The following is a 25,529-nucleotide window of genomic DNA, read 5'->3' as shown; positions in this document are numbered from 1 at the left end:
GTCCATCGGGAATTTGATCTTTTGGCAGTATGTAGACACCACTGCCCGAAATTCATTCAGGGTCGGTCAGCCCAAGATGGCGTTGTAAGCCGACGGTACATCCACCACTATGAAGTTTGAGGTCCTGGTCCTCCTTAGCCGCTCGTCTCCAAGCGAGATGGTCAGCCTGTCCTGTCCGAGCGGCAATACCTCATTGCCTGTGAAATCGTAGAGAAGGGTTGTCATAGGCAGCAACTCACTTCAATCGATTTGCAATTGATCGAATGCCTTCTTGAAGATGAAGTTCATCAAACTCCCTGTATCAATAAAAGTTTCGTGAATAGTGTAATTAGTAATTACCGCTCGATGACCAGCGCGTCGTCGTGAGGGATCTCTACTCCCTCTAAATTTCTAGGACCGAAGATGATCTCGTGCCCTTTGGCCTTCTCCCTGCTACAGCCCACGACATGGATTTCCAGTCGACAAGCGTGAGACTTCCTGACTCTGTTGGAGTCCCCGCCGGTCGGCCCCCCGACGATCATGCCTATTTCACCCTGGGCGGCATTGTTTTTGTTTTCTTCTTCCCGAGCGAAGGATCTATTGTGCTTAGCAGGGAGTCGAGAGGGACCCGTGTCATCTCTACGCTGGTGTTGATGGTCACATCACCCGGGCACCCTTCTCTCGTCACGCTGCCCGGTGGATCTATGCCTATGGCACTGATCGAGAGAAGGAGATCAGCGACAGTATCCTCTTGGAGCCGGTCGGCTGATGATCGGTGTCAGATCATAGCAGTCACGCGTGTTGTGTGTCACTGACTGATGAAAGGAGCAGAACATTGGTATCCATACCTTGCCTTTGGCCGCCTTCTACCGATCGGAAGCCACATGCTGCACAACATGTATCCTGGTCTCCTGGTGTGGTCGCACTCCCTCTGCCCTTGGCCCTTTAGGCAGCTAGTGGTTGTTCGATGGTCGACGCTCGAATGTCGCGGGGGGTTCGATCGACATTTCTTTTTTCCTTACCTCTTGGGCTTCTTCTACGTTTATATATTCATTGGCTTTCTTGAGCAGCTGGTCGAAGTCCTTAGGCGGCTTCCTGATGAGTGATCAGAAGAACTCTCCTTCGACGAGCCCTTGTGTGAAGACATTCATCATCGTTTCATATGAGATCGATGGGATGTCCATGACCACCTGATTGAAGTGCTTGATGTAGGCTCGGAGTGTTTCCTTGGATCCTTGCTTCAGGGAGAAGAGGCAGACGCTCATCTTTTGATAGCGTCGACTGTTGGCGAAATGATGTAAGAAAGTAGCTCGAAAGTCCTTGAAGCTGCGTATAGATCCGCCCAGTAATCGTCTGAACCAACACTGCGCCGATTTAGAGAGAGTGGTGAGGAAGATCCGGTATTTCACCCTGTTTGTGTACTGATGGAGTGTAGCCGCATTGTCGAATTTATCCAGATGGTTATCTGAGTCAGTCGGTCCGCTGTATTCTCCGATCACCAACGGAGTATAGTACCTTGGCAGAGGGTCCTACAAGATCTCCTCAGAGAACTGTTGATTGATCCGTTCGGGTTAAGCTTGACTTCTGGGCGCCTTGCCTTTTCGTGTGTCCTAAACGGGAGTGTCATCCGAAGATGATCCCCATTCTTGGTTCGCCTGGGCTATTTCTGAGGGGGTTTGGAACAACACGCGATGGAAGGGGATCGGCGCGGGCGGTGCTTCCCCCTGTGTGCCAGTCGGCTTCCTACTCTGCCCCCATACGGAGACTTGTTCTGCTCGATCTTCTAATCTTGCTCGCCCTCCTGCTGCCGACGTCGCCGGCTGCTGTGCTTGTCAATCGGCTAACGCCTGTTGTTGCTACTGCTCGACTATCTTTGCCGCTCGGGCTTGCATGAGCATGTCGAGCTCCTCCTTGGTGAGTATCACGGTAGTGAGTCGTCCTCCATCTTCTCGATTCCGATGCAGGCTAATTTCCCATAGACGACACCAATATGATCCTGTCCGAAAGTCGATGAGATGGAAAGCTGGGGACGTGGATGTCCTGCTAACCGCTCGTAGACTCCACTCCACCCTGCAAGACAGATGACGTCGATGCCGAGCCAGGGAAGGGGTTCCAGGTGTTGGTCCTCCGACGCTCAAGTCAGTCACCGGCGATGATGTAGAAGGCGGAGCAACAAGAATGAAGACTATATTACAAATAGTGTATATCGCGTACCTCCGCCGATGCTTAGACCCCCTTTATATAGAGTTCCTATAGCGCGCATGCACGTTTCCCAAGCGAGCACGCTTCCCAAAGTTTTCCCTGAAAAGACTTGCCAGTAAAATGTCCCTAACACAATATCTTAACAAGCGAGCATATATCTGATGTGACAATGGAAGCTTTTGTCGTACGATCTCCTTGTCAACCATGCCTGCTGTCAACGGTACTAACTCCCAAAAGGATGTTGAGAAACAACAGTGGATCTGTCACTAGGCTGATCGGATTAGCCGCTCGGCCAGAACTATTGTTCCTGTGTCCCGTCCGCTCTGATGGAACTTCGCTGCGCTTGTGGCGCGTCCGGTCGGCCGGAACTCTGCTGTGACTGCTGAGTCCTATTGCTAGGCCAAGCGGGGTAGTTGCTTGGTCAGGATTCCACCTATAGTCTTCTCCTCCGCTCGACGTCCAATAATAAACTCGAGCTGTTTGACATACCTCCCCAAGTCAAAGGTGGGGTCGGACCGGACACCTCCTCCTCCCGGTCGGGGGACTCACTCGTCTGACCGACCCATACGATTATCATCCGTATGGCCATATAATACCTAAGGATTGACCTTCTTAACTTTGACCTCCATCATGACAACTGACCAACGTCTGGATGGGCACCTCCTTATCGCCGCATCACAACGTATATAAACATTCATATAATTAGTTTCATAAAATTTAATTGTTGTATCTTGTTTTCCTTCCTAATAATTGTTGCCAAACAAGCAATTAATGGCCAGTCGCTTCGTGTTCATACGCTGTTTGTAATGAAACTCTTGCGAAAAGGATAGGACAATTTAAATTTTATTAGGCTAAGGGGGTGTTTGTTTAGGGGAATAAGCGTGGGGATTGAGAATAGCAATCATTGATTGCCATTGTTGATGTTTGGATTATAAGAATGGAAATACAAATAACGGAATGAATCCTTATAATTGGGTAATAACTCATTCCCGTGTCTCCCTCGTTCAATGAGTCATTACTCTATTTTCAATAATCAAAATATTCCCTTATTCCAAAAATACCCTTGACCCAAAACTAAATTTTTTCCCCTTAATATAAAATATCAAAATATATTTATTTATTCTTTCTTTCATATTACTTTCTCTCTCCATATTCTCTCTCATCATATTTTCTCTCTCCTCATTTTATCACCCACTTTCTCTATCTTTAATCTCTCTCATCACATTTTGTTTCCTCTTTTTTTCTCATTACATTTTATCTCTTATCACACTTTCTCTCTCCTTAATATCTTCTATTACACTCTCTTCTCTCTTTTTTTTCAATCACACTTCCTCTCTCATCATACTTTCTCTCTCCTCAATCTCTCACATCACACTCTCTTTTCTCTTTCTTCTCATCACACTTTCTCTCTCATCATGCTTTCTATCTCATCACACCTTCTCTCTCCTCAATCTCTCCCATCACACTCTCACCCTTTTTTCTCAATGCACTTTCTCTCTCATCATGTTTTCTCTCTCCTCAATCTCTCTCATCACATTCGCTTTCCTATTTTTCTCATCATACTTTCTCTCTCATTATACTTTCTCTCTCATATACTTTCTCTCTCCTCAATCTCTCCCATCACACTTTCTCTCCTTATTTTTTCTGATTATACTTTCTCTCTCTTCATCCTCTCTCATCATATTTTTTCTCTCATCTTCTATCATCATGTTCTCTCCATCATACTCTCTTTCCTCATGTTCTCTCTCTTTATTCTTTTCCATCATACTTTCTCTCTCATTATTCTCTCTCATCATATTTTTCTCACATTCAACTTTCTCTCACATCTAATTTTTTCTCTTATTTCCCTTTAAGGGTAAAAAAGAAAATTTTGATTTATTCCAATAGAAAATATTCAACTAACCAAACATTGCTTTTAAGAGTGATATTCATGCTTATACCCATTCCAATTCCACAATATTATGATTCCCATTCCGATTCCTATTCCTAGGAAAGAACCAAACGCCCCCTAAATATTTTAATCTCCATCTATAGAGCTTTGACTAAAAGAGCTCCAAGGTAATTTTATTTTTTGTTATTATTATTTTCCTTCTTGTAATTATTTACTTAAAAACAATAGACAACTAAAATAATAAAATATTTTTAAGCTTTTAAATTTTTAGATTTTTTTATTAAGATTTTAAATTTAAAAATAAAAATATTGATAAATTTAGGGGCCGATCAGAGTAACGACGACTCTTGTCATCACCAATGACTTTTGACTAAGATTCGATAGACTGAAAAATTTTAAAAAATAAATTAATAAGAAACATAAATCTTAAATTTATAAGAATATCAGCACGTTAATTTGGAATTGTAATATGTAAGAAGTGTTATATTATATAATTTTATTAGAATGATTTATTTATAGTTTTAAAGTAAGTTAGTCTTTTGTCTTTTTAATTTAGGGTTTAAGTTCTTTTTCTAATTAATTATATAAGGTTTTGTTAGATTTATCAAATCAAGATGACTACTTTTTTTTTTTCCTTTGGTGTCAATTTTTACCTGGTATCATAGCCTTCATTTCTATATTTTTTGATAATTTGATTGAAGAACTGTTAATTCGATCCACAGCAGCGCATCCCGCTCGGGGTTCGGGGCGAAGTCCCCAAAAAATTTTTTGTCGTAACCTTACAGTTTTAATTAGGTTTCTTTTATTTTTGTATCAACTTGGTTTTATTTATTGTTCGGTTATTCGTGAATACAATTCGTTCTATCATCATGAGTGGTCACACAGATTATTAGCTTCAATCGATTAATGTCTGACTGGATGAAAAAAATTATTCGTATTGGGGATAAAAAACTTCTTGTGGGAAAAATCTATGTGGGGATATGTTTCAGGTGTGCGAGTTCAACCTATAAACATCAATGCTGATGATTATGCAAAGTCGTTGGATGTTCGGAAGACAGATAATATACGTAGTAATGGATAACACCATTGGAGTCCTTGCAATACCAGAATCTAATTGGACTTTGAATGGGTCCAATAAGAAGTATTTAGGTCCATCAATAGGTTTTGACCAAAACTCACTTATGACCCTACGTTACTTGGATTTACTTGAAATCAGGTTCCCTATGAAGGTTTGAGAGGGGAGATGGTATATATGGTGTCAAGAATTAGTTATACACCTTGGATAAGAAGTTCTTGCTCCGTGCCATTTAGCACAGAACATGAGAATCTTTTAGTTACCGGGTTAACAACCAATTTTTTATTTTACTCTTAACTTAGTTACTTTAGAGTTCCATAATTACATGCCTAATTCAAATTTTGATGCAGACCTTGTACGCTTGAAATTGAGTGTTGGACCTATCCTATTTTGATTTCTGAAAAATCGATCCCATCCGTTACAAAGTTTTTAGTTTTCAAAAGATAGATATGGTGTGTAATATAAGTTATATAAATTATGTCTCTTTTCAATTATAAGCACCATCATGACAATTTGGATATTATGATTTTTAGTTTACTAATCACTATGCAATAATATTATTATTCATGTGACAGTTTAGTATACTCTTCTCATATCATAAATACCACTGTATTAAACAACATAGACTACATACAAAGATATAAAATTACCAACACTACGTAATTGTAGCTTTACATTCCCTACCAACTTTTTGGCTTACAACACTATGGATATTTAATCCAATATTTTACAGAACTTATCCCTCAAAATTGATATAATTACATCAATTCTATTTTTTTTTCATGTCTCCTTATTTGAAGTCTATCTTCATATCGTATAGAAGACATCAAATATATTGGATCACAAAGAAGCAACAGTCAAGGCTATAAATAACATCACCAATTTAATGTACAATATTGCATATCAATATTTCCTATTCACACTATTTGCTCAACTTACCTGGATTCTTGTTATGGACATTCTATTATGCGAGACATCCATTGATCGAAGGGATGATGCCTTTCAAATTTGGATCAATAGAAGCAAGGTTCTCATGACTATAGAGTTTTAAATCTGATACCTGTAAGATTGAAGAGGAAATTTAAATTTTACATCAACTAGCATTTATACTACAATACAAATGTACACATGAATATTGGATGCTCACCGCTGCATCAAATTTATATTTGTATTTTCTTCCACTTGCTAAAGAATTGTAATGATTGAACGTCAGTGATTTGGTGCCCACCATCAACAAGAGGAAGTGTGCATTATCACTGCACAAAGGAATAAAAATATACCTAACCTCTTCATCTTCTGTATCTGTCTTTATCAGTTGTTGGAAGGCAACCTTGCGTGAGAATGTTATTAATGACTACAAATATACAAAGTCATACATACTTAACCAAATAATAAAATGTGTTGGATCGAAAGCGCTAGAGGGGGGGGGGGTGAATAGCGCTCATGGCTTTCACTCTTTTCGAATTCATAAATCGTACGAGTTTAAGCAACGGAATAAAGAAAAGGGAACAAAAATAATACACAAGGACACGAGGAGTTACTTGGTTCGGAGCCTGTGGAGACTCCTACTCTAAGGCCCGCGATCGTTGATCGCTTCCGGTGGGAAACAACTATAAGCTCGAAAAATATTACAACTGAAGTACAATAAGGATTACACCAAACTAAACTGAAATATAATACTAACAACAACAGATTGAAGAATCCCAGCTCCTAGTCGTCGGTAACTTGTCGTAGCACTTCTGGGTCGTCTTGTTAGTAGCACACAGGAGAAAGGTCGCTTGAGAATTGTTGTTCTAAGCTGCTACTCGAACCCTCCTTATAAACAGTGATGGAGGTGCCTCCAAGCCTGTCCGAGGGGCCTCCAGGCCGCCGAGTCGCACGCGTGGATCAGCTCTGATCTGGTCGCACCTTATCACATTGAAGGCGCCTCTAAGCTGCTACAAGGCGCCTCTAACGCCTAGTCCAAGGTGCCTCCAGCTTCCTCTGAGGTGCCTCCAGCTTCTCAGGACAGCTGGCTTTGGCTAGCAACCGAGGCGCCTCCAAGCTCCATGGAGGTGCCTCGGACACTGTTCATCCGAGGCTAAGTGTGCTTCTTTGATCCTGCAAAATGTGTTAGTCCCAAATACAATCCCTGCAAAACAAAGTTAGCACAGAAACAATATGATAGATATAATTGACAGTCATCGGACTGTCCGAGTCTGACTTCGAATTTCTAACCGGAAACCCTAGGTCACCCGACGCCTACTGTTCCCTCTACGGGGAACGCGTCCTCACCTACTCCACTTAGGAGATTTACCTGTTGACAGTGCGATCCTCCAGATCGACTGGACTTTTGCTCAGCGTTCGAAGCTCCCGGACTTTCTGCTGGACTTCCGCTTCCCGGCCCGTCCAGTCTTTCACCTGGTTCGCGACACCAGGACTTTCCACCTAGGGTTACCCCCCTAGGACTTTTGCCTGAAGCTCTCGACCCGCCAAGACTTTCCGCATAGGGTTACCACCCCCTAGGGGTTTCCACTTACCTAACCGCAGCTAGGACTTTCCTGAAACACTCAATTAAGTACGTTAGATCACAAAACAACTTAACTTTGAATTCCTTTGCCATTATCAAAACAACAGTCGATCGTCGGATGCTTCCCGCACCAACAATCTCCCCCTTTTTGATTATGACAACTGAAATTCAAAGCTAAGTAAAATTGATGCATAAAGTTTAAGTAAGCAGACTTAACAAATTTTGAATGTCAGCATGGTTAAGCTAAAACTTAAACTTTGTCAGGCTCCCCCTTAATCAAGGCTTTCTTTAAAACTTTCTTTATAAAAATTTTCTTTTGAATTTCCCTACTCTCCCCCTTTGCTATTTATCAAAAAATAAACACGTTTGAAAAAAATCTTAACTTTTTATGAAGATTTTAGGAAAAAGGTAAGAGGAAAAAAGACTAATAAAAAGTTTTAAAAGGCTAAGAAGATTTTATAAATTAGCTTTTTATAATTCATTATAAAGTCTTAGCTAAGTGAAATCAAAGTCGCAAGAGCATTTTTTCTTTCAACTGAGTTTAAAAGGCTAATAAAAAGTTGACTTTGAAATGTAACTTTAGCCATTTTGAAACCTAGTTGAATTCTTTGAAAAAACATGTTTTAGAGCTAAATTTGAAAATTTGTTAGAAAATACTTAGCTAAATTTTCAACAGTTGCTAGCTCAAGATCATGAGTAGGGTAGTTCTTCTCATAGTCTTTGAGTTGTCTGGAAGCATAATCTATAATCTTCCCCTCTTGCATGAGTACAACCCCAAGGCCCATCTTGGAAGCATCACTATATATATCAAAATTCTTGTCACTCTCTGGAATAGTCAGAATGGGGGCACTGGTCAGTCTTTTCTTCAGCTCTAGAAAACTGTGCTCGCACTTATCTGACCACTCAAACTTCTTGTTCTTTCTGGTCAGGGCTGTAAGTGGAGAGGCTATCCGGGAAAAGTCCTCCATGAACTTTCTGTAATACCCTACCAGACCTAAGAAACTTCTGATTTCCCTGGTGTTTTTGGGTCTACACCAGTTGCTGACTACCTCTATCTTAGCAGGATCTACTTTGATGCCCTCTTTTGAGATGACGTGTCCTAGGAATGCTACTTGGTCTAACCAGAACTCACACTTTGAGAATTTTGCATAGAGCTATTTCTGTTGAAGGATCTGCAGCACTATTCTCAAGTGTATAGCATGGTCCTCTGGAGTTTGTGAATATATCAGAATATCATCGATGAACACAATCACGAATTTATCTAGATATTCCCTGAAGACATGATTCATTAGTTCCATAAAGACTGCTGGAGCATTGGTCACTCCAAACGGCATCACTACAAATTCATAGTGACCATATCTCGTTCTGAATGCTGTTCTGGGTATGTCACTTTCTTTAACCTTCAGCTGGTTATATCCCGAGCGTAAATATATCTTCGAGAAAACTGTGGCCCCTCTTAGCTGATCAAAGAGATCATCTATTCTGGGAAGAGGGTACTTGTTCTTAACTGTTACTTTATTCAGTGCTCTATAATCTATACACATCTGCATAGATCCATCTTTATTCTTAACGAACAACACTAGAGCTCCCCATGGTGAATGACTGGAGCGGATGAAACCTTTGTCAAGTAGCTCCTGAAGTTATTCTTATAACTCTTTGAGCTCTGCTGGAGACATCCGGTACGGAGCTTTTGAAATTGGACCGGTACCAGGAACCAACTCAATTTCGAACTCCACTTCTCTGTTGGGAGGTAGTCTAGGTAGCTCTTCTGGAAATACCTCTGGATACTCACAAACTACCCGAACATCCTCCTGCTTGAGTCCCTTCTTTTCTTCTGCATTCACAATGTATGCAAGAAAACCAGCACACCCTTTAGCTAACATCTGGTGAGCTGTTAGAGAAGAGAGGAATTTCTGGGTCTTCCTCTTTGGGACTCCCGTGAACTCAAAGGATGATTCACCTTCTAGACTGAAAATCACTTTCCTTCTGCGGCAGTCCACCAAGGCACTATACTTGCTGAGGAAATCCATACCCAGAATGATATCAAAATCTTGCATCGAAAGGTCGACTAGATCGACATATAGCTCTCGGTCTGAAATTCTGACTGGTACAACCCGGAGCCATTGGTTAGACTCCATGACTTCTCCAGAAGGTAGGGTTGTTAAGAACTTGGAGTTCATGCTCTCTGTAGGCACCTGAAATTCTTTGGTAAAGGGTACTGATATAAAAGAATGGGTCACCCTAGTATCAAATAGTGTAGTAGCTAAATGCTGAAAAATAACTACTTGACCTGTTACGACCGTGGAGGCACTAGCAGCTTCCTCTTTTGTGAGGAAGAATACTCTGGCACTGGCTGAAATTGGTGGGGCTTCCAACCTTCCTTGACTGAGCTGGGGTCCGTCCAGAGTTGCAGGCATGTAGTGTAACTGAGGCTTGTTCCCATATTGCTCTGCCTGTTGCTGAGGTGCTTTGAGTTTGTTAGGACATGCCTTAGCCAGGTGTCCTTCTTGACCACACGAATAACATCCAGTCATGCCCAAAAGACATGCTCCTAGATGTAGTCTCCCACATTTAAGACAGGGAGGGAACTTGGCCTGCTTGTTTACTGGACCTCCCTTTTGGCTGCCTCCTGTATTCCATCATTTCCTTTTGTTATCTTTGTCCTTCCAGTTCTGCTTACTTGACTGGGGTTTCTAACTTCCCGCTGTCTTGTCCTCTATCTTGACTGGCTTGAGCTGTGTTTTTTGTGCCTTGATGCTGTTCAGGTAGTACTCAGCGACTAATGCCCTGCTGACCAGCTCTTCACCAGTCTGTGGTCGGTGAGTTCCACTACTCACGTTAAGTGCTATTTCTGGCCTCAGCATTCGGAGCATCAGTCTAACTCGTTCTTTCTCTGTACTTACTAACTTTGGGCAGAGACGAGCTAGCCTGTTGAATCTTTTGACTGCTTCTTCTACTGGCAGGTCACCTTGTCTGAATTCTATAAACTCCTCATAATGTTTATTGGTGATCCGTTGGCGGAAGAATTCTTCGAAAAACTCTGTCTCGAAGTCAGCCCAGCTCATCTGGTTGGCTGCTCTCTTTCTCTTAACTCTCTCCCACCACACACGAGCATCTCCAGATAGGCAGAAGGAGGCACACTTGACCTTCTCAACTTCTGGCCAGTCAAGAAGCTCCATTGTGCTCTCTAGCATTTTGAACCAAGCCTGGGCATCCCAGGGCTCAGTCGTGCCCTAGAAACTTTCTGGTTTCAGCTTCAGCCATTGGATAAGGTATGCTTCTTGTCTTTTAATCCCTGTGGCGACTTCCGGGGCAGCTGGTGGAACCTCAGTCATCACTGGAGTCTCCATGTTTACAGTTGGGGGAGTGGTAGGGGCTGGCTGCTGATTAGCCATCAGATTAACAACCACTTGTTGCTACTCTGCTACTTGTCTCTGGAGTTGAGCAACAACTTCAAAAAGATTGGTCTCAGTTGTTCTGGGCTCCTCGTTCTCTTGAGCTCGGTTCTCAGTACGAGTGGTACGGGGACATCCTCTTCTTGCCATCTAGTCATGCAGAGGGAAAACTTGAAATCATCACTATACTTTCTAGATATATCTTACTTGAGCATGATTCTTGACTTTAAACTCATATGAGTAGGTACTTCTAAACATTTCTCTATTTTGCAAGCAATAAAGGAAAAACATAAAAGAAAGTATAAATACATTTTTACTTGAAAGCGGCAAGGCTGATGTTGATGTGTGTGATGCTGGAGAATGAGAATCGCTCTGATACCAACCTATAATGCCCACCCTCCTAGTGCTCTCTAGGGTGAATGATACTTATCTATAAACTTTACTTACCCAGTGTTGCTTATGCTAATGATAGTAGTACATAAAATTTTCTAAACTTAGATGCAGAACTTTTCCACTAACTTGGTTCTTACGGTGAGTGACATCATAACATGCAGTTAAGTAACATAAGTACTATTAGCTTCTTAATACATTCTTACTAAACATGCAACATATAAAGGAACGTAAATGATTCATTTCAACACTCAACTCATAATTCTAAAGCAGTTAAAGCATTTCTAACTATAATAGCATGCAAAGGGCCATAATGAATTTCTTGCACTCTTTAAAACTAATCTACATATAATGTATCAAATAGTATACCTCATGTGCCAAAAACATCAATCTCAGGAAAATATGAAATCATAATATCTAATAAGCATCCACCAAAACTAGTCTATTCAATCATTAATAACAGAAATACTAGACGACACTCGACCCATGCAAAACTAACAATTTATGACATCCTCTTAACAATAATTAAAAAGTAAAATCTCTAAAATTTTACTAGCAATTTTAAAAAGGATATCTTAATATGCTCCCAACGAATTCCCAAGGCTTTCCATAGTCCAGGCATCACACACACACCATCACGCATCCCCTTGTCGCCTTCCTTCACTATTGTTTTTCTTTTCCTTTATCTGCAGTAAGAGAAAATGCGACTAATAAGCAACAAGGCTTAGTAAGTACTATCTAGCTCATAAAAATCTTGAAATGTGCAAATATGCTTTTAAAATACTTTTCATGCTAGAACCTTTAATATTACTTACACTGATAGTACTGATAAACATGCGTAAATACTTTTGTACTAATAGAGGAACTAAAATATGTTTAACTCAAGGCAACAAGCATATGCAAGCATTTAACTTTCTTAAACATAAACAAGCATTTAACTTTGTTAAACTTGCTTTTTCTTAACTTATCTTGAAACTTGGAAATTCTTTAAACTTGAAAACTTTGCTAAAGCATATACTTGAAAATAAATATCTTCACTTGGGATCCCTAAGGCGTAAGTACCATCTCATGCGCGTTCCCTAATAGGTTGGGGTAGCGAGCCACCAATCCTAAAAGAGCAGACCTCGGTCTACCAAGGCCAAGACCTCAGAATTGGACACCTGGATTTATTTATGACAACCTTGGAAGTCGGGTACTGGCCTTTCAAAGTAAAATATCTTAATTACTTCTTCTTTAAATGCCTTGGCATTTTAACAAACACCTTGTGTGCCAAAATCCCTAAAGTCTTGACTTTGGGATCTACTTAAGGCCTTGGCCTTTTTCTTTCTTTTCTTTATCTTTCTTATACTTTTCTTAAACTCAAAATACTGATAGGGTATTTTTCCATATGCATCTATAAGTGAAACTAAGTAGGTAACACACAATCATGCATAGAACACAAAAGAAATCTGCACATATAATATTTCTACGACGAGAAATCAACGGAAAACACCTCTTACTGCAGGTGAGCAGTACTTACCGTATTATCTTGAACTTACTAACGCGAAAACTCTCTAGGATTTCGGTGAAACTTGATATCCTCGCGCTTTGCTTACGTCCACGCGTTCCTCTCGTCGAGACGAGTCAGGAAATATCCAAAAGGTCCCTCAAAACTTGTCCTAGCTGGCCACCACAAGAAGCCCTAGGCCTCTTTTGTTTTTCGCCCAAACCCAGGAGAAATTCGGCGCACAAAAGAAAGAGGAGGAATTAGGTCGAGAATCCCCTTATTTCACTTAAGTTCTTCTATTTATACCTAAGGGTATTTATTAACTTTTCTCTGCATAAAATTATTCTGCTCTCTTTTCTTTCAGCATACCCCTGCTGGGGCACCTGGTTATCCTAAAATTCTTAAGACTTTGCTTACTAAGAGGTTCCGGGGTTGAATCTCGGCTTGACGACTTTTTGCCGCAACTTTATTTCTTTTTGTAAAATTACCAAACGACCTCCGAAAATTCTATAAAAATACTCTAAAAATTTATAAAAATCTCTAGAATATTTATAAAGCATTTCTAAATATTTATAAGCACTTTTAGGACTCAAAACAAGAAAATTTAGGATGTTACACAATCTAAATCCTTTATGTGCTGCATAGGCCAGCAACATCCTAATGGATTCGAGTCTAGCTACTGGTGCATAGGTTTCGTCATAATCTAAACCTTCAACTTGACTGAAACCTTTGGCTACTAGTCTATCCTTGTTTCTAATTATTTCACCCTGATCATCCAATTTGTTCCTAAATGCCCATTTGATGTCAATTATGGACTTATCTACGGGTTTAGCTACAAGTTCCCAGACTTGGTTTCTATCAAATTGAGCTAACTCTTCCTGCATGGCAATGATCCAATTTGGGTCAGGTAGGGCTTCCTCTATAATCTTAGGCTCAATTTTAGAAATAAGGGCAATCTGGCTCAAGTTTCTATAAGAAGACCTAGTTCTAACTCCTAGGTTTGGGTCACCCAAAATTTGGTCAGGTGGGTGAGTAGTACTTATTCTTGTTGGTCTTATATTTGTGTTAGGAGTTAGTTCCTCTGGTTTACTAATGTTAGGTTGAATTTCATCGTCTTCTATAATTTTTGCATTGATGTCAACGTTTTCATTTATATTGGGTAGGTTATTGTATTCATCAAAGATTCATTAGTTGTTTCTTCAACTTTTAAAGTATTTTGGTTATATACCCTAAAGGCCCTACTAGTAGAGGAGTATCCTAAAAAGATTCCTTGGTTTGATTTGGGTGTAAATTTTCCTAAGTAATCTTTAGTGTTTAAGATATGAACTTTACATCCAAATACTTTTAAATAGTTTAAGTTGGGAATTTTATTATAATATATTTCATAAGGGGTTTTATTTTGAAGTTTGTTAATTAGAATTCGATTTTGAATGTAGTTTGCCATATTTATTGCTTCAGCCCAAAATTGATGATTTAAGTTATACTCGCTTAACATAGTTCTAGCGGCCTCTTGTAGGGTTCTATTTTTCCGTTCCACTAGACCATTCTGTTGAGGGGTTCTAGGGCATGAAAATTCATGTTTGTATCCATTAATCTTACAAAATTGGGTAAACCTTTGATTTTTAAATTCACCTCCATGATCACTTCTTATTCTTTTAATTTTGGTGCCTTTTTAATTTTCTATTAACTTGCAGAAATTATTAAAAGTTTCAAAGGTTTCATCCTTTGTCTTTAGAAATTTTACTCAAGTGAACCTAGAGTAATAATCAATTATCACTAAGCAGTACTGGTTCTTACTTAGTAATTTGGCTCCATGTGAATCAAATAGGTCTAAATGTAGGAGCTCAAGTAAGGAATCAGTTCTATCTAGGTTGGTTGATTTGTGGGTTGATTTGGTTTGCTTACCTTGTTGATAATCTTGGCAAACTGTATTTTCTAAGTTTCTTAATTTGGGTAGCCCTCTAACTAAGCCATTTTGACTCATTTTTGAAATGAGTTTGGCATGAGTGTGACCCAGTCGTCTGTGCCACAGGGTGGTTTCCTCTTGTTGTGTCAAGAGGCACTTTATTGATGATTTGGGTAAATCAATTGTAGATGTTATTCTTCCTAAATCCCTTAAGTATGACTTCGGGGTTATCAATATTTTTAACTAAACACCTAGACTTATTAAAAATAACTAGGTAGCCACTATCACACAATTGACTTATACTTAGTAAATTAAAGTTAAAATCTTCAATTAATAAAATATTTCGAATAATAAAATCGGAATTAAGTTCGATATTACCTTTTCCGATTACCTTAAGTTTACTGTCATTGCCGAATGCAACTGATCCTAGGTTCTTGTATTTGAGCTTAATGAACTTCAATCTATCTCCAGTCATATGTCTGGAGCATCCATTATCCAACATCCATTGATCCAATTCCTACACATAAGGTATTTGAATTGGATTTATTTCGATGGATCAACAGATAGTTTGATTGAAATAATCTCTCTAATTCTCCATCTTATTCATTCTATATTAACAATCAGTTATGTCTATGACTGATTGTGATATGGTTGAGTTTTAAAATTGATTTAATTTTTGAAAAATATTTAAGTTAATTTAATTTTTGAAAAATATTTTAAGTTAATTAAATTTTTGAAAAATATTTAAGTTAATTAAATTTTTGAAAAATGTTTTAAGTTGATTAAATTTTTGAAAAATGTTTTAAGTTAATTAAATTTTTGAAAAATGTTTTAAGTTAATTATATTTTTGAAAAATATTTTAAGTTAATTAAATTTTTGAAAAATATTTTAAGTTAATTAAATTTTTAAAAAATATTTTAAGTTAATTAAATTTTTGAAAAATATTTTAAGTTGATTAAATTTTTGAAAAATATTTTAAGTTAATTAAAATTTTAAGTTAATTAAATTTTTGAAAAATATTTTAAGTTGATTAAATTTTTGAAAAATATTTTAAGCTAATTAAATTTTTGAGTTAATTAAATTTTTGAAAAATGTTTTAAGTTAATTAAATTTTTGAAAAATATTTTAAGTTGATTAAATTTTTGAAAAATATTTTAAGTTGATTAAATTTTTGAAAAATATTTTAAGTTGATTAAATTTTTGAAAAATATTTTAAGTTAATTAAATTTTTGAAAAGTATTTTAAGTTAATTAAAATTTTAAGTTAATTAAATTTTTGAAAAAATATTTTAAGTTAATTAAATTTTTAAGTTAATTAAATTTTTGAAAAATATTTTAAGTTGATTAAATTTTTGAAAAATATTTTAAGTTAATTACATTTTTGAAAAATATTTTAAGTTGATTAAATTTTTGAAAAATATTTTAAGTTAATTAAATTTTTGAAAAATATTTTAAGTTAATTAAATTTTTGAAAAATATTTTAAGTTAATTAAATTTTTAAAAAATATTTTAAGTTAATTAAATTTTTGAAAAATATTTGAGTTAATTTTTAATTCGAATTTCGAATTTGAATCTTGAATTAGAAATAATTACGAATTTTGAATTTCGAGTTTGTATTTGAATTTCAAATTTGATTTACTTTTAATTTCTATTCCTTAGTTATCTCACTCGTTCTGAATTTTCAATCAGGTAGTCCTATAATTTTTGTGAGATGAATTAGGTTCAATTTTTGAGTGTGGTTTAACTTTATGTTAGATCCAGGTTTAGCTTTGGGTTCAACAAATAGGTGTTCTTTGGATAAACTTCTGGGCTATGGCGAATCACAAGGACATCATTAAAGTAACCATGCCTTCGAGGTTTTCCAAATAGTTCTACCCATTGAACTTAGTACAAAACCTTGGTCTAACTGGTTAGGATCCATAAAGGGTAGCTTCGGTCAGTTCCACTTAGCCAAATGCACCAGGTCGAAGTCATATCTTCCTAGACATGCGATGACTAAGCTTCCCCAACGTACTATCATCCAATACTTCACCAGTACCGTGAGTCAAGTTAAACCTAGCCAAGTTTAATCTAACCTTAATTACCCTGTCGGGTAGTCTACTCTTGGTTACCCTTATCGGGTGGATTAAGTTCGAAGGTGCCAGCTATTCTGGAGTCTTCCTTTGGATTTTAATTTGATTTAATTTGAACTTAATTTGATTTTATTTTTAATTTAGTTTTATTTTAAGTTTATTTAATTTAGTTTTATTTTTATTATTTTTCTTCTAGCTCCCCCTGGATCATAGTCTCGATATGGTCTATCGAGGTAATGTATTTGATCCTTAGGGACCCAATATTGACCAAGTCTAACTTGATTAACCAGGTTAGACTTGGGTATCCATGCTTGAACTGATTTATTATTTTGTCTATTTACTAAGGACAGGCAGGATCTATATTTTCTTTTAGTTTTATAACCTAGCCCAGTTTTGTTGTAAATGACTCTTTGTGTCCCAAAATTAGGTCAAGCTTCTTGGTGCCCAAAGAGAACCGTTCTAATATATTTTTTAAATCCTTAACCTGAGTTTTCAGACTAGAGTTTTCTTCCTCAAGTTTTTTAACTCGAGTTGAACTTCCAGTCTGAACTGGGTCAGGCAAGGTCTTGGGGTTAGTCACTTCTTTAAGGACTTCTACTTCCTTTAGAAGTGACTTGACCTTTAGTTTTGACTTAGCTAATTTGCGTAGTAAGTAATTAACTAAATTGTTAAGTCGAGGAACACTTACAGCGGGGTCAGGCCCTTCGGAAACGGATACGGATCCGTGGCTTCGTTCGGACTCGGCTTCTGACTCGCACTCGCTCTCGGACAGTTCAATCTGGTCCCGGGCCATCAGCGCAAGTAGACTCATCTGATCGAGTTCATCATCGGTGTCTTCTTCTGAGGATTCTTCCCAAGTTGCTTTCAGCACCTTCCTTTTCTTCTGCTTCTTTGCTTCCTTTTGGTTTGGGTAGTTGGCCTTGATGTGCCCTTTCTGGTTGCACCCATAGCAGATCACCTTGAACTTGACTCTTGAGCTGGGTTGACCTTCCTTGGATTGTACTGCTTTCTTTTGGTCTCTCTTGTTGAAGCCCTTCTTCTTCTTGTAGAGTTTCTTCACAAGATTTACTAGTTCGGTTGTCAATTCATCATCTTCATCGTCTGAGTCGGGTTCGACTTCCGATTCCGGTTTAGTTCTTCGTCGTGATTTTGGTTCTCATGTTCGACTGGTACCTGCAACCAAAGCAACACCCTTCTCGGTTGGCTGTGTATTAGTCTGTTCATGCAATTCAAACTCACAAAATAACTCATCTAACTTTATAGAAGATAGATCCTTGGAGACTTTATAGGAATCTACCATTGATGCCCACAATGTACTCCTTGGAAACGAGTTTAGTGCGTACCTTATGATGTCTCGGTTCTCGACTTTCTGCCCGATTGCATGGAGGGCGTTGAGAACATCTTGTATGCGCGCGTGGAGTTGACTTGTCGTCTCTCCTTCCTGCATTTTTAGATTATATAGTTTATTGAATAGAAGATCTCTTTTACTGACCTTGGTGTCAGAGGTGCCATCGTGGAGTTCGATCAACTTCTCCCAAAGCTCTTTTGCGCTAGAGAACGGTCTAACTCTGTTGAGCTCCTCCTTGGTCAGTCCGCACTGGAGGGTGTAGGTCGCTCTGGCATCAGCTTCCACCTTCTTGATTAGAGTCGGTTCCCATTTTTCACAAGGTGTCAGCTTGCCATCTTCATCGGTTGGCAGTTGTATTCCAGTCTTGATAATCATCCAGGTATCAAACTGGATCTTCAGGTAAGTTTCCATTCGTCCCTTCCAGTACCCAAAGTCTTCTCCGGAGAAGAGCGGGGGACGAACAGTGCTGAAACCCTCTTGTTGGGCCATTTGTTAAATATGCAAAACAAAAATAGAAGAAATATCCCAAGACTATGTCTTGGATTAGCAGTGCAGGAAATAAGGTTAAGAAATAACGAACTCGAGTGGTGTTACACCAACCTCGAGCAACAGTCGATTCGAAAAAAAATAATTAGAATAGATATTAAGCTAATTCTAATTGACTCCGTAAAACTGAAAATACCATGAAAAATTGCGTGATTGGTGGTTGCACCAGATCAACACGACCCCGCTCTGATACCAATTGTTGGATCGAAAGCGCTAGAGGGGGGTGAATAGCGCTCGTGGCTTTCACTCTTTTCGAATTCGTAAATCATACGAGTTTAAGCAACGGAATAAAGAAAAGGGAACAAAAACAATACACAAGGACACGAGGAGTTATTTGGTTCGGAGCCTGTGGCAACTCCTACTCCAAGGCCCGCGATCGTTGATCGCTTCCGGTGGGCAACAACTATAAGCTCTAAAAATATTACAACTGAAGTACAATAAGGATTACACCAAAGTAAACTGAAATATAATACCGACAATAACAAATTCAAGAATCGCAGCTCCGGGTCGTCGGTAACTTGTCGTAGCACTTTTAGGTCGTCTTGTTAGCAGTACACAGGAGAAAGGTCGCTTGAGCATTGTTGTTCTAAGCTGCTGCTCGAACCCTCCTTATAAACAGTGATGGAGGCGTCTCCAAGCCTGTCCTAGGTGCCTCCAGGCCGCCGAGTCGCACGCGTGGATCAGCTCTGATCTGGTCGCACCTTATCCCATTGAAGGTGCCTCCAAGCTGCTCCAAGGCGCCTCCAACGCCTGGTCTAAGGCGCCTCCAGCTTCTTTGGACAGCTGGCTTCGGCTAGCAACCGAGGCACCTCCAAGCCCCATGGAGGCACCTCGGACACTGTTCATCCGAGGCTAAGTGTGCTTCTTTAATCCTGCAAAATGTGTTAGTCCCAAACACAATCTCTGCAAAACAAAGTTAGCACAGAAACAATATGATAGATATAATTGACAGTCATCGGACTGTCTGGGTCTGACTTCGGATTTCCAACCGAAAATCCTAGGTCGACCCAACGCCTACTGTTCCCTCTACGGGGAACGCGTCCTCACCTACTCCACTCAGGAGATTTACCTGTTGCCAGTGCGATCCTCCAGATCGACTGGACTTTTGCTCAGCGTTCGGAGCTCTCGGACTTTCTGCTGGACTTCCGCTTTCCGGCCCGTCTAGTCTTTCACCTGGTTCGCGACACTAGGACTTTTCACCTAGGGTTACCCCCCCTAGGACTTTTGCCTGAAGCTCTCGACCCGCCAAGACTTTCCGCATAGGGTTACCACCCCCTATGACCTAGGGCTACCACCCCTAGGGTTTTCCACTTGCCTAACTACAGCTAGGACTTTTCTGAAACACTCAATTAAGTACGTTAGATCACAAAACAACTTAACTTTGAATTCTTTTGCCATTATCAAAACAACTGTCGATCGTCGGATGCTTCCTACACCAATAAAATGTATTCAAATTTTAACTATGCTTAAATAGATTCCTTACTGTGAAGAAGGTTGAACAATAAATAGACTTGCTGTATGTCCTACCAGACGAGGATGCCCCCTAAATAGAATTTTACAATACGTGTCAATTACCTCCGCATTTGTTAACATCTCTCCATTCACACCGGATAAGAGGGAATACACATTTAAAACAAAGGGTGGTTCCTCCCAAACTAATTCATTTGTAAACCTATAAAGTAAATCAATGATTATAATTCATAAAATTTAATTAGAGAACCATATAATTATCTAAATTATAAAAGCATATAATTGTCTTGACTTATAAATTAATTAAATCAACTATATAATTCACATACTTTAGTTTCTCCAACACTTTTAACAAGTACGCCACATCTTCATCTTATTTTCTTTTCTTCAAAGTCTTAAATTGCTTCTTCACAAACTATGCCCATCAACATAAAAGGAATTTAATTAATGATTTAAATCAAAAAAATTACTATAAAATTAGCAAATATCAGCATACATCAATGGCTTGTTTTCTCATTTTGTTATGTGTGGTAATCCTATCTGCATCCTTCTCTGCCTCTTCTTCAGAATTGTCTTCCTTCAAGTGTACAATGTCTCTTTCTTCTTCCATATCATCCATATTAATTTTTCCTTTCCCCTTCTCCAGAACATCAGGTTCTTTTACAAAAATTTTTCTCTCTACTTGTCTTGAAACGTTCTCCGCAGGCTCACATATTTGTATATTTCTCCGCTGCCTCTTAGGTAAAATTTTGAGCCACAATGGACTATCAATTGGAGTATCCCTATAATCATAGTGACTTCTGTCACGTCCCTTCCTACTTCTTGTTGCACAAGCTACTGGTTCACATTGATGATCGTCTACAGACTCGCTATATTGAGATTGCATGCCTTTATTTTCTAATATTTTAAGTAATTCTTTTACCCTATCATTCAAATGCATGTTCTCCATTGTTAGCTCCTTAATTCTATTTGCTTATATAATGCAATTACAACATTCCTTATTACTTTGGATTCCTTCTTCATTTATTTCAAATTGTGATGTCTCCATTGCACGTGGAATGTCATCAACGCCAACAAGGTTCTCAGCCAATGATTTCTCATATTCGGTAGGGATTAGGTCAATTAAACCTGTCAAATTATTAAAACACATGTTAAAAAAGGATTTTAACCTAACTAAAGTCACAGTAATGAAAATTTACCTCTTCAGATGAGACTCGATCGAACAAATCCCTCACCTTACTAATATGTGAAGGAATATTCTTCCACTTATTTATTCTTGCTCCTTCTATTTTGTACGGTTTTTGGATTGGAACATGCTCCAAAAACCATACCTGATTCACCATCACAAGTGTTAACTATTCATACATGTCCACAAATTATTGTTAAATTTAACATCATTTATAAACTTACTGCCAAAAGAACATCAAAGCCCTTTAGGTAAGGGAGGTTGGTGTTAGCATGTATTGTCCGAGTTGATGAAAATATGTCTCCAATCTTAGGTAATTGTGGAGGCATAAATTCATGGATAGCTTCAACCCAGTTGAATATAGCAAAATTCTCAAAATCATCTACTATATCTATAAGATATAACAGGATCTTATATATACTTGAAGAAAATAAGACACAAACAAATATATACAAAATAATAAAACATCAATTTCTCCTTCAACGGATTGACATAAAATTTAAGCAACCCCTCAATTCTTGATCTAGTCGTTCTTTTTTGTTTGAGAAGTATGTTAGAAAGAGGTCCCTGGGTGCTTTATTTGAATTGATCTGAATCAAAGCTCCTCGGTCTGCAATACCAAGCAGCAATGAAATGTCTTTTCTTGTGAAGACAATCAAAACACCTAACCATGTTAAATGATTAGTTGACATCTACGAACATATACATAAGTATTGGGCACACCGTGGGCCTTATATGATCATATCAAGCCCACGTTAGCTTGATATGGGATCGTATTAGACCCACGTTGGGCCTGATATGATATCATATCAGACATACGTTAAGCCTGATATAATGTTGTTGGATCGAAAGCGCTAGAGGGGGGGGTGAATAGCGCTCGTGGCTATTTCATTTTCGAAAACATTTGAGTAAATATGCAACGAAAAAATAATAAACACAGAAGCAACGCTAACACAGTTTCTTTTACTTGGTACGGAGCCTGTGGCGACTCCTAATCCAAGGTCCGCGATCATTGATCGCTTTCGTTGGGCAATCACTATAGATCCAAAATTCTTTACAGGAATATAAGTACAAGTACATATTAAAGAATGATTATACCGACAATACAAAATGAAGAAAGTAGTCGTCGATTGTCGGAACAGCAGAGTGTTGTTGAAGCGTTAGGAGCAGCACACAAGAGCACAAGTTGTTTTGTTTTTGTTGTGTTTGAAGCTGCTTCCCGAGGCTCCTTTTATAGTCTCTGCAGGACTGATCCAGATCCTCAAAGTTAGGGATCAGGTTTGACCCAAAGTGGATCGGTCGACCGATACCCACGTTCGATCGACCGATACCCACGTTCGGTCAACCGATCAAATGATCTCCTCCTCATCCGATCCGCTCGCTCCGCTTCGATCTGGTCAAGTCCTATCCTTGGTTCGGTCGACTGATCCCCAAGTTCGGTCGACCGATCCCTCAACTGAACTCGGTCTGCAATCTAGAAATCTAGTACTTTTGTGTTGCGATTCGGTCGACCAATCAAGCCTTTCGGTCGATCGATCATGGCTGAGTCTGACCCTGTAGAAATGTTAGTTTCTTGCAAAACAGAGTTAGACAAATAGCACATAAAACAAATAAGTTGACAGCTTTCAGCCTGTCTGGTTCTTACTTCGAATTTTCTACCGGAAACCCTAGGTTGAACCGACGCCTACTGTTCCTTCCGCGGGGAACACGTCCTCACTTACTCCACTCAAGAGAGCATATATGTTACCAGTCCTGTCCTCCAGATCGACTGGACTTTCTACCTAGGGTTACCACCCCCTAAGACCTAAGGTTACCACCCCCTAGGGTTTTCCGCCACCTAGGGTTACTTCCCCCTAGGACCTAAGGTTACCCCCCTTAGGAGTTCCACCACCTAGGGTTACCACTCCCTAGGACCTAAGGTTGCCGCCCCTTAGGGTTTTCCTCCACCTAGGGTTACCACCCCCTAGGACCTAAGGTTACCGCCCCTTACGGTTTTCCACCACCTAGGGTTACCACCCCCTAGGACCTAGGGTTACTGTTGGTTGCTACTCGAAATATTGTACCAGTTCCCCTGTACAAAAATTTTGTACAAGTCCAGAACCATTCCTAACAACCTATTGTGTTCTTTATAAATTAAATTTGGAATCGCAAACAGAACTTAACATTATTGATTCCAAATTCCATTTATCTATTCTTAGTGGTTTAGTCTTAGATCACAAACGATGCTTAACATTATTGATCCAAATCCACCCATGTTACAAATTCAATTAAATATTAATTTCAGAGATTGGCTTTCAGGTTAAACATGGCGAGGCACTAGGCATTCTTGGGTATGAGAGCACCCACCACTTCCTAGACAAAGCCTTTCAACAAAATTTAATATTTAATTTTCTTATAGTAACCCTAGGTTTAACCAAAAAGAATAATCGAAAAACAAAAGAAACACAAAATCAAAAATATAAATTCAATTACCTAGATTCATTAGCCTCTTGTGTTTGGTATTTCAAGATTTAAATAAAAGGATGAACTAGTTATGATGCGGAAACTAATAACTAGTTATACCTTTTATAGCTTATAGATCTCACGATCTTCTGTCGTATTCCTCTTCTTATCTCGGATGTCGTGTGGGCAACGATCTACCGAGACGAGAATCCACCCAAACTTCTGTAACGACCCGCCTTCTACTACTAGGCTGTAAGGTCGATCGCTACAGTTATGCTGAGCTAACTGTGCGGAAAACTGATCTAATTTAAATTTTAGTTGCTAACTGATAACTATTCTTAGTTCTACCTGTACTGCAGGATGTAATCTAAAGTATACCTAACATATACTACATCCCTTATGGTCAAGGAGCTGAAATAAACGTTTTCCAGCTGTTATCAGACATTCCAATCGATCCGTTGATCGATTGGAACGTCGGATCGATCTAGGGATCGATTCAGCCGGCTACTGTACGCGGGACATAGGTTGGATCGATCCAGTGATCGATCCAGCACGCTACTGTGCTCGGGACGATATTCTGGATCGATCGGCTGATCGATCCAGACTGACCAATCGATCAAGGGATCGATCCCCGAACCTTCTGTTCGCGACAGAAATTGCTGGATCGATCAGATGATCGATCCAGAAACCTATTGTTCGTGGAGCAAGTTGCTCGATCGATCAGCTGATCGATTGGGACCCCCCAATCGATCCACCGATCGATTGGGGTGTCTGATTTCGCACTGAAACTCTGATTTTAGCACTGGTTCGTGCCAAAACCTCACACTACAACTATCTAATGTATAATAAACACTCTAATAACATATGACTAGCAATCTAACTTGTTATAGTGCATGGTTCTTTAATTTCTAGCATTGAACAACTTAAAATGCATAAAAAGCAAAATACTAAAAGTTCATAATTCTAAGCTAGAATGTTTAAGTCCCCTAAAGATCTTTGATTCCAGTTCCTGCCACACACACCATCTTTGCATTGCCCTCCAGCTTTCTCTGTTAGTCCATCTTTCCTTTACCTTTATCTGCAGTATAAGGAAAAGTAGAATCTGTAAGCTTAAAGCTTAGTAAGAAACCATCTACCTCACAAAAACATGCATTCGATGCAATATGCTTTTAAAACATGTTGTTTGAAATATGTACTGATTGAACTAAAACATGGAGTACCATCATACAATACATAGCAATCAAAGCTAGTCATGGCATACTATCATCTAAAGCATGTGTACATGAACTGAACATAGAGCTATCATACCCAATCATAGAAAAACTGGCTGAACATATAATGAGCTAAACTGAAGCTAAACTGATACTGATTTCAAACTCAACTAACATAACAAATTTTGAGTTTGGAAAACTAATTCATAATAAGTGAAAATACATAATCATGCTGTTTGGGCCCGGCAACTGTACTTGCTGTGCGCGCATCCCTAACTAGACCCGGGTTTGCAAGTCCCGAATTTAGTAGGGTTAACTAGGTTATCTAAACCTAGGGATGACTGTGGGAGTCCAACCCAATGGATATCTGATCCAGTACAGTGCCACTGAAAATAAAATACTGAATATAGCTAACTGTTTT

General features: G+C 38.9%; 1 protein-coding gene across 1 annotated transcript in view; it reads left to right on the top strand.

The window, feature by feature from the left end:
* Positions 1 to 1,612: 1,612 nt before the first annotated feature.
* Positions 1,613 to 25,529, top strand: part of LOC122055025 (photosynthetic NDH subunit of subcomplex B 1, chloroplastic-like) — a 37,792-nt gene continuing 13,875 nt past the window's right edge. Inside the window, exon 1 of the mRNA XM_042616423.1 lies at positions 1,613 to 1,828. Within this exon, the coding sequence (XP_042472357.1) occupies positions 1,613 to 1,828 (216 nt within the window). The remainder of the gene's footprint in view (positions 1,829 to 25,529) is intronic.

The sequence above is a fragment of the Zingiber officinale genome, chromosome 3B (assembly GCF_018446385.1).
Source record: "Zingiber officinale cultivar Zhangliang chromosome 3B, Zo_v1.1, whole genome shotgun sequence".
In the NCBI taxonomy this organism is placed as follows: domain Eukaryota; kingdom Viridiplantae; phylum Streptophyta; class Magnoliopsida; order Zingiberales; family Zingiberaceae; genus Zingiber; species Zingiber officinale.
This window is presented reverse-complemented; position numbering and strand designations above follow the sequence as displayed.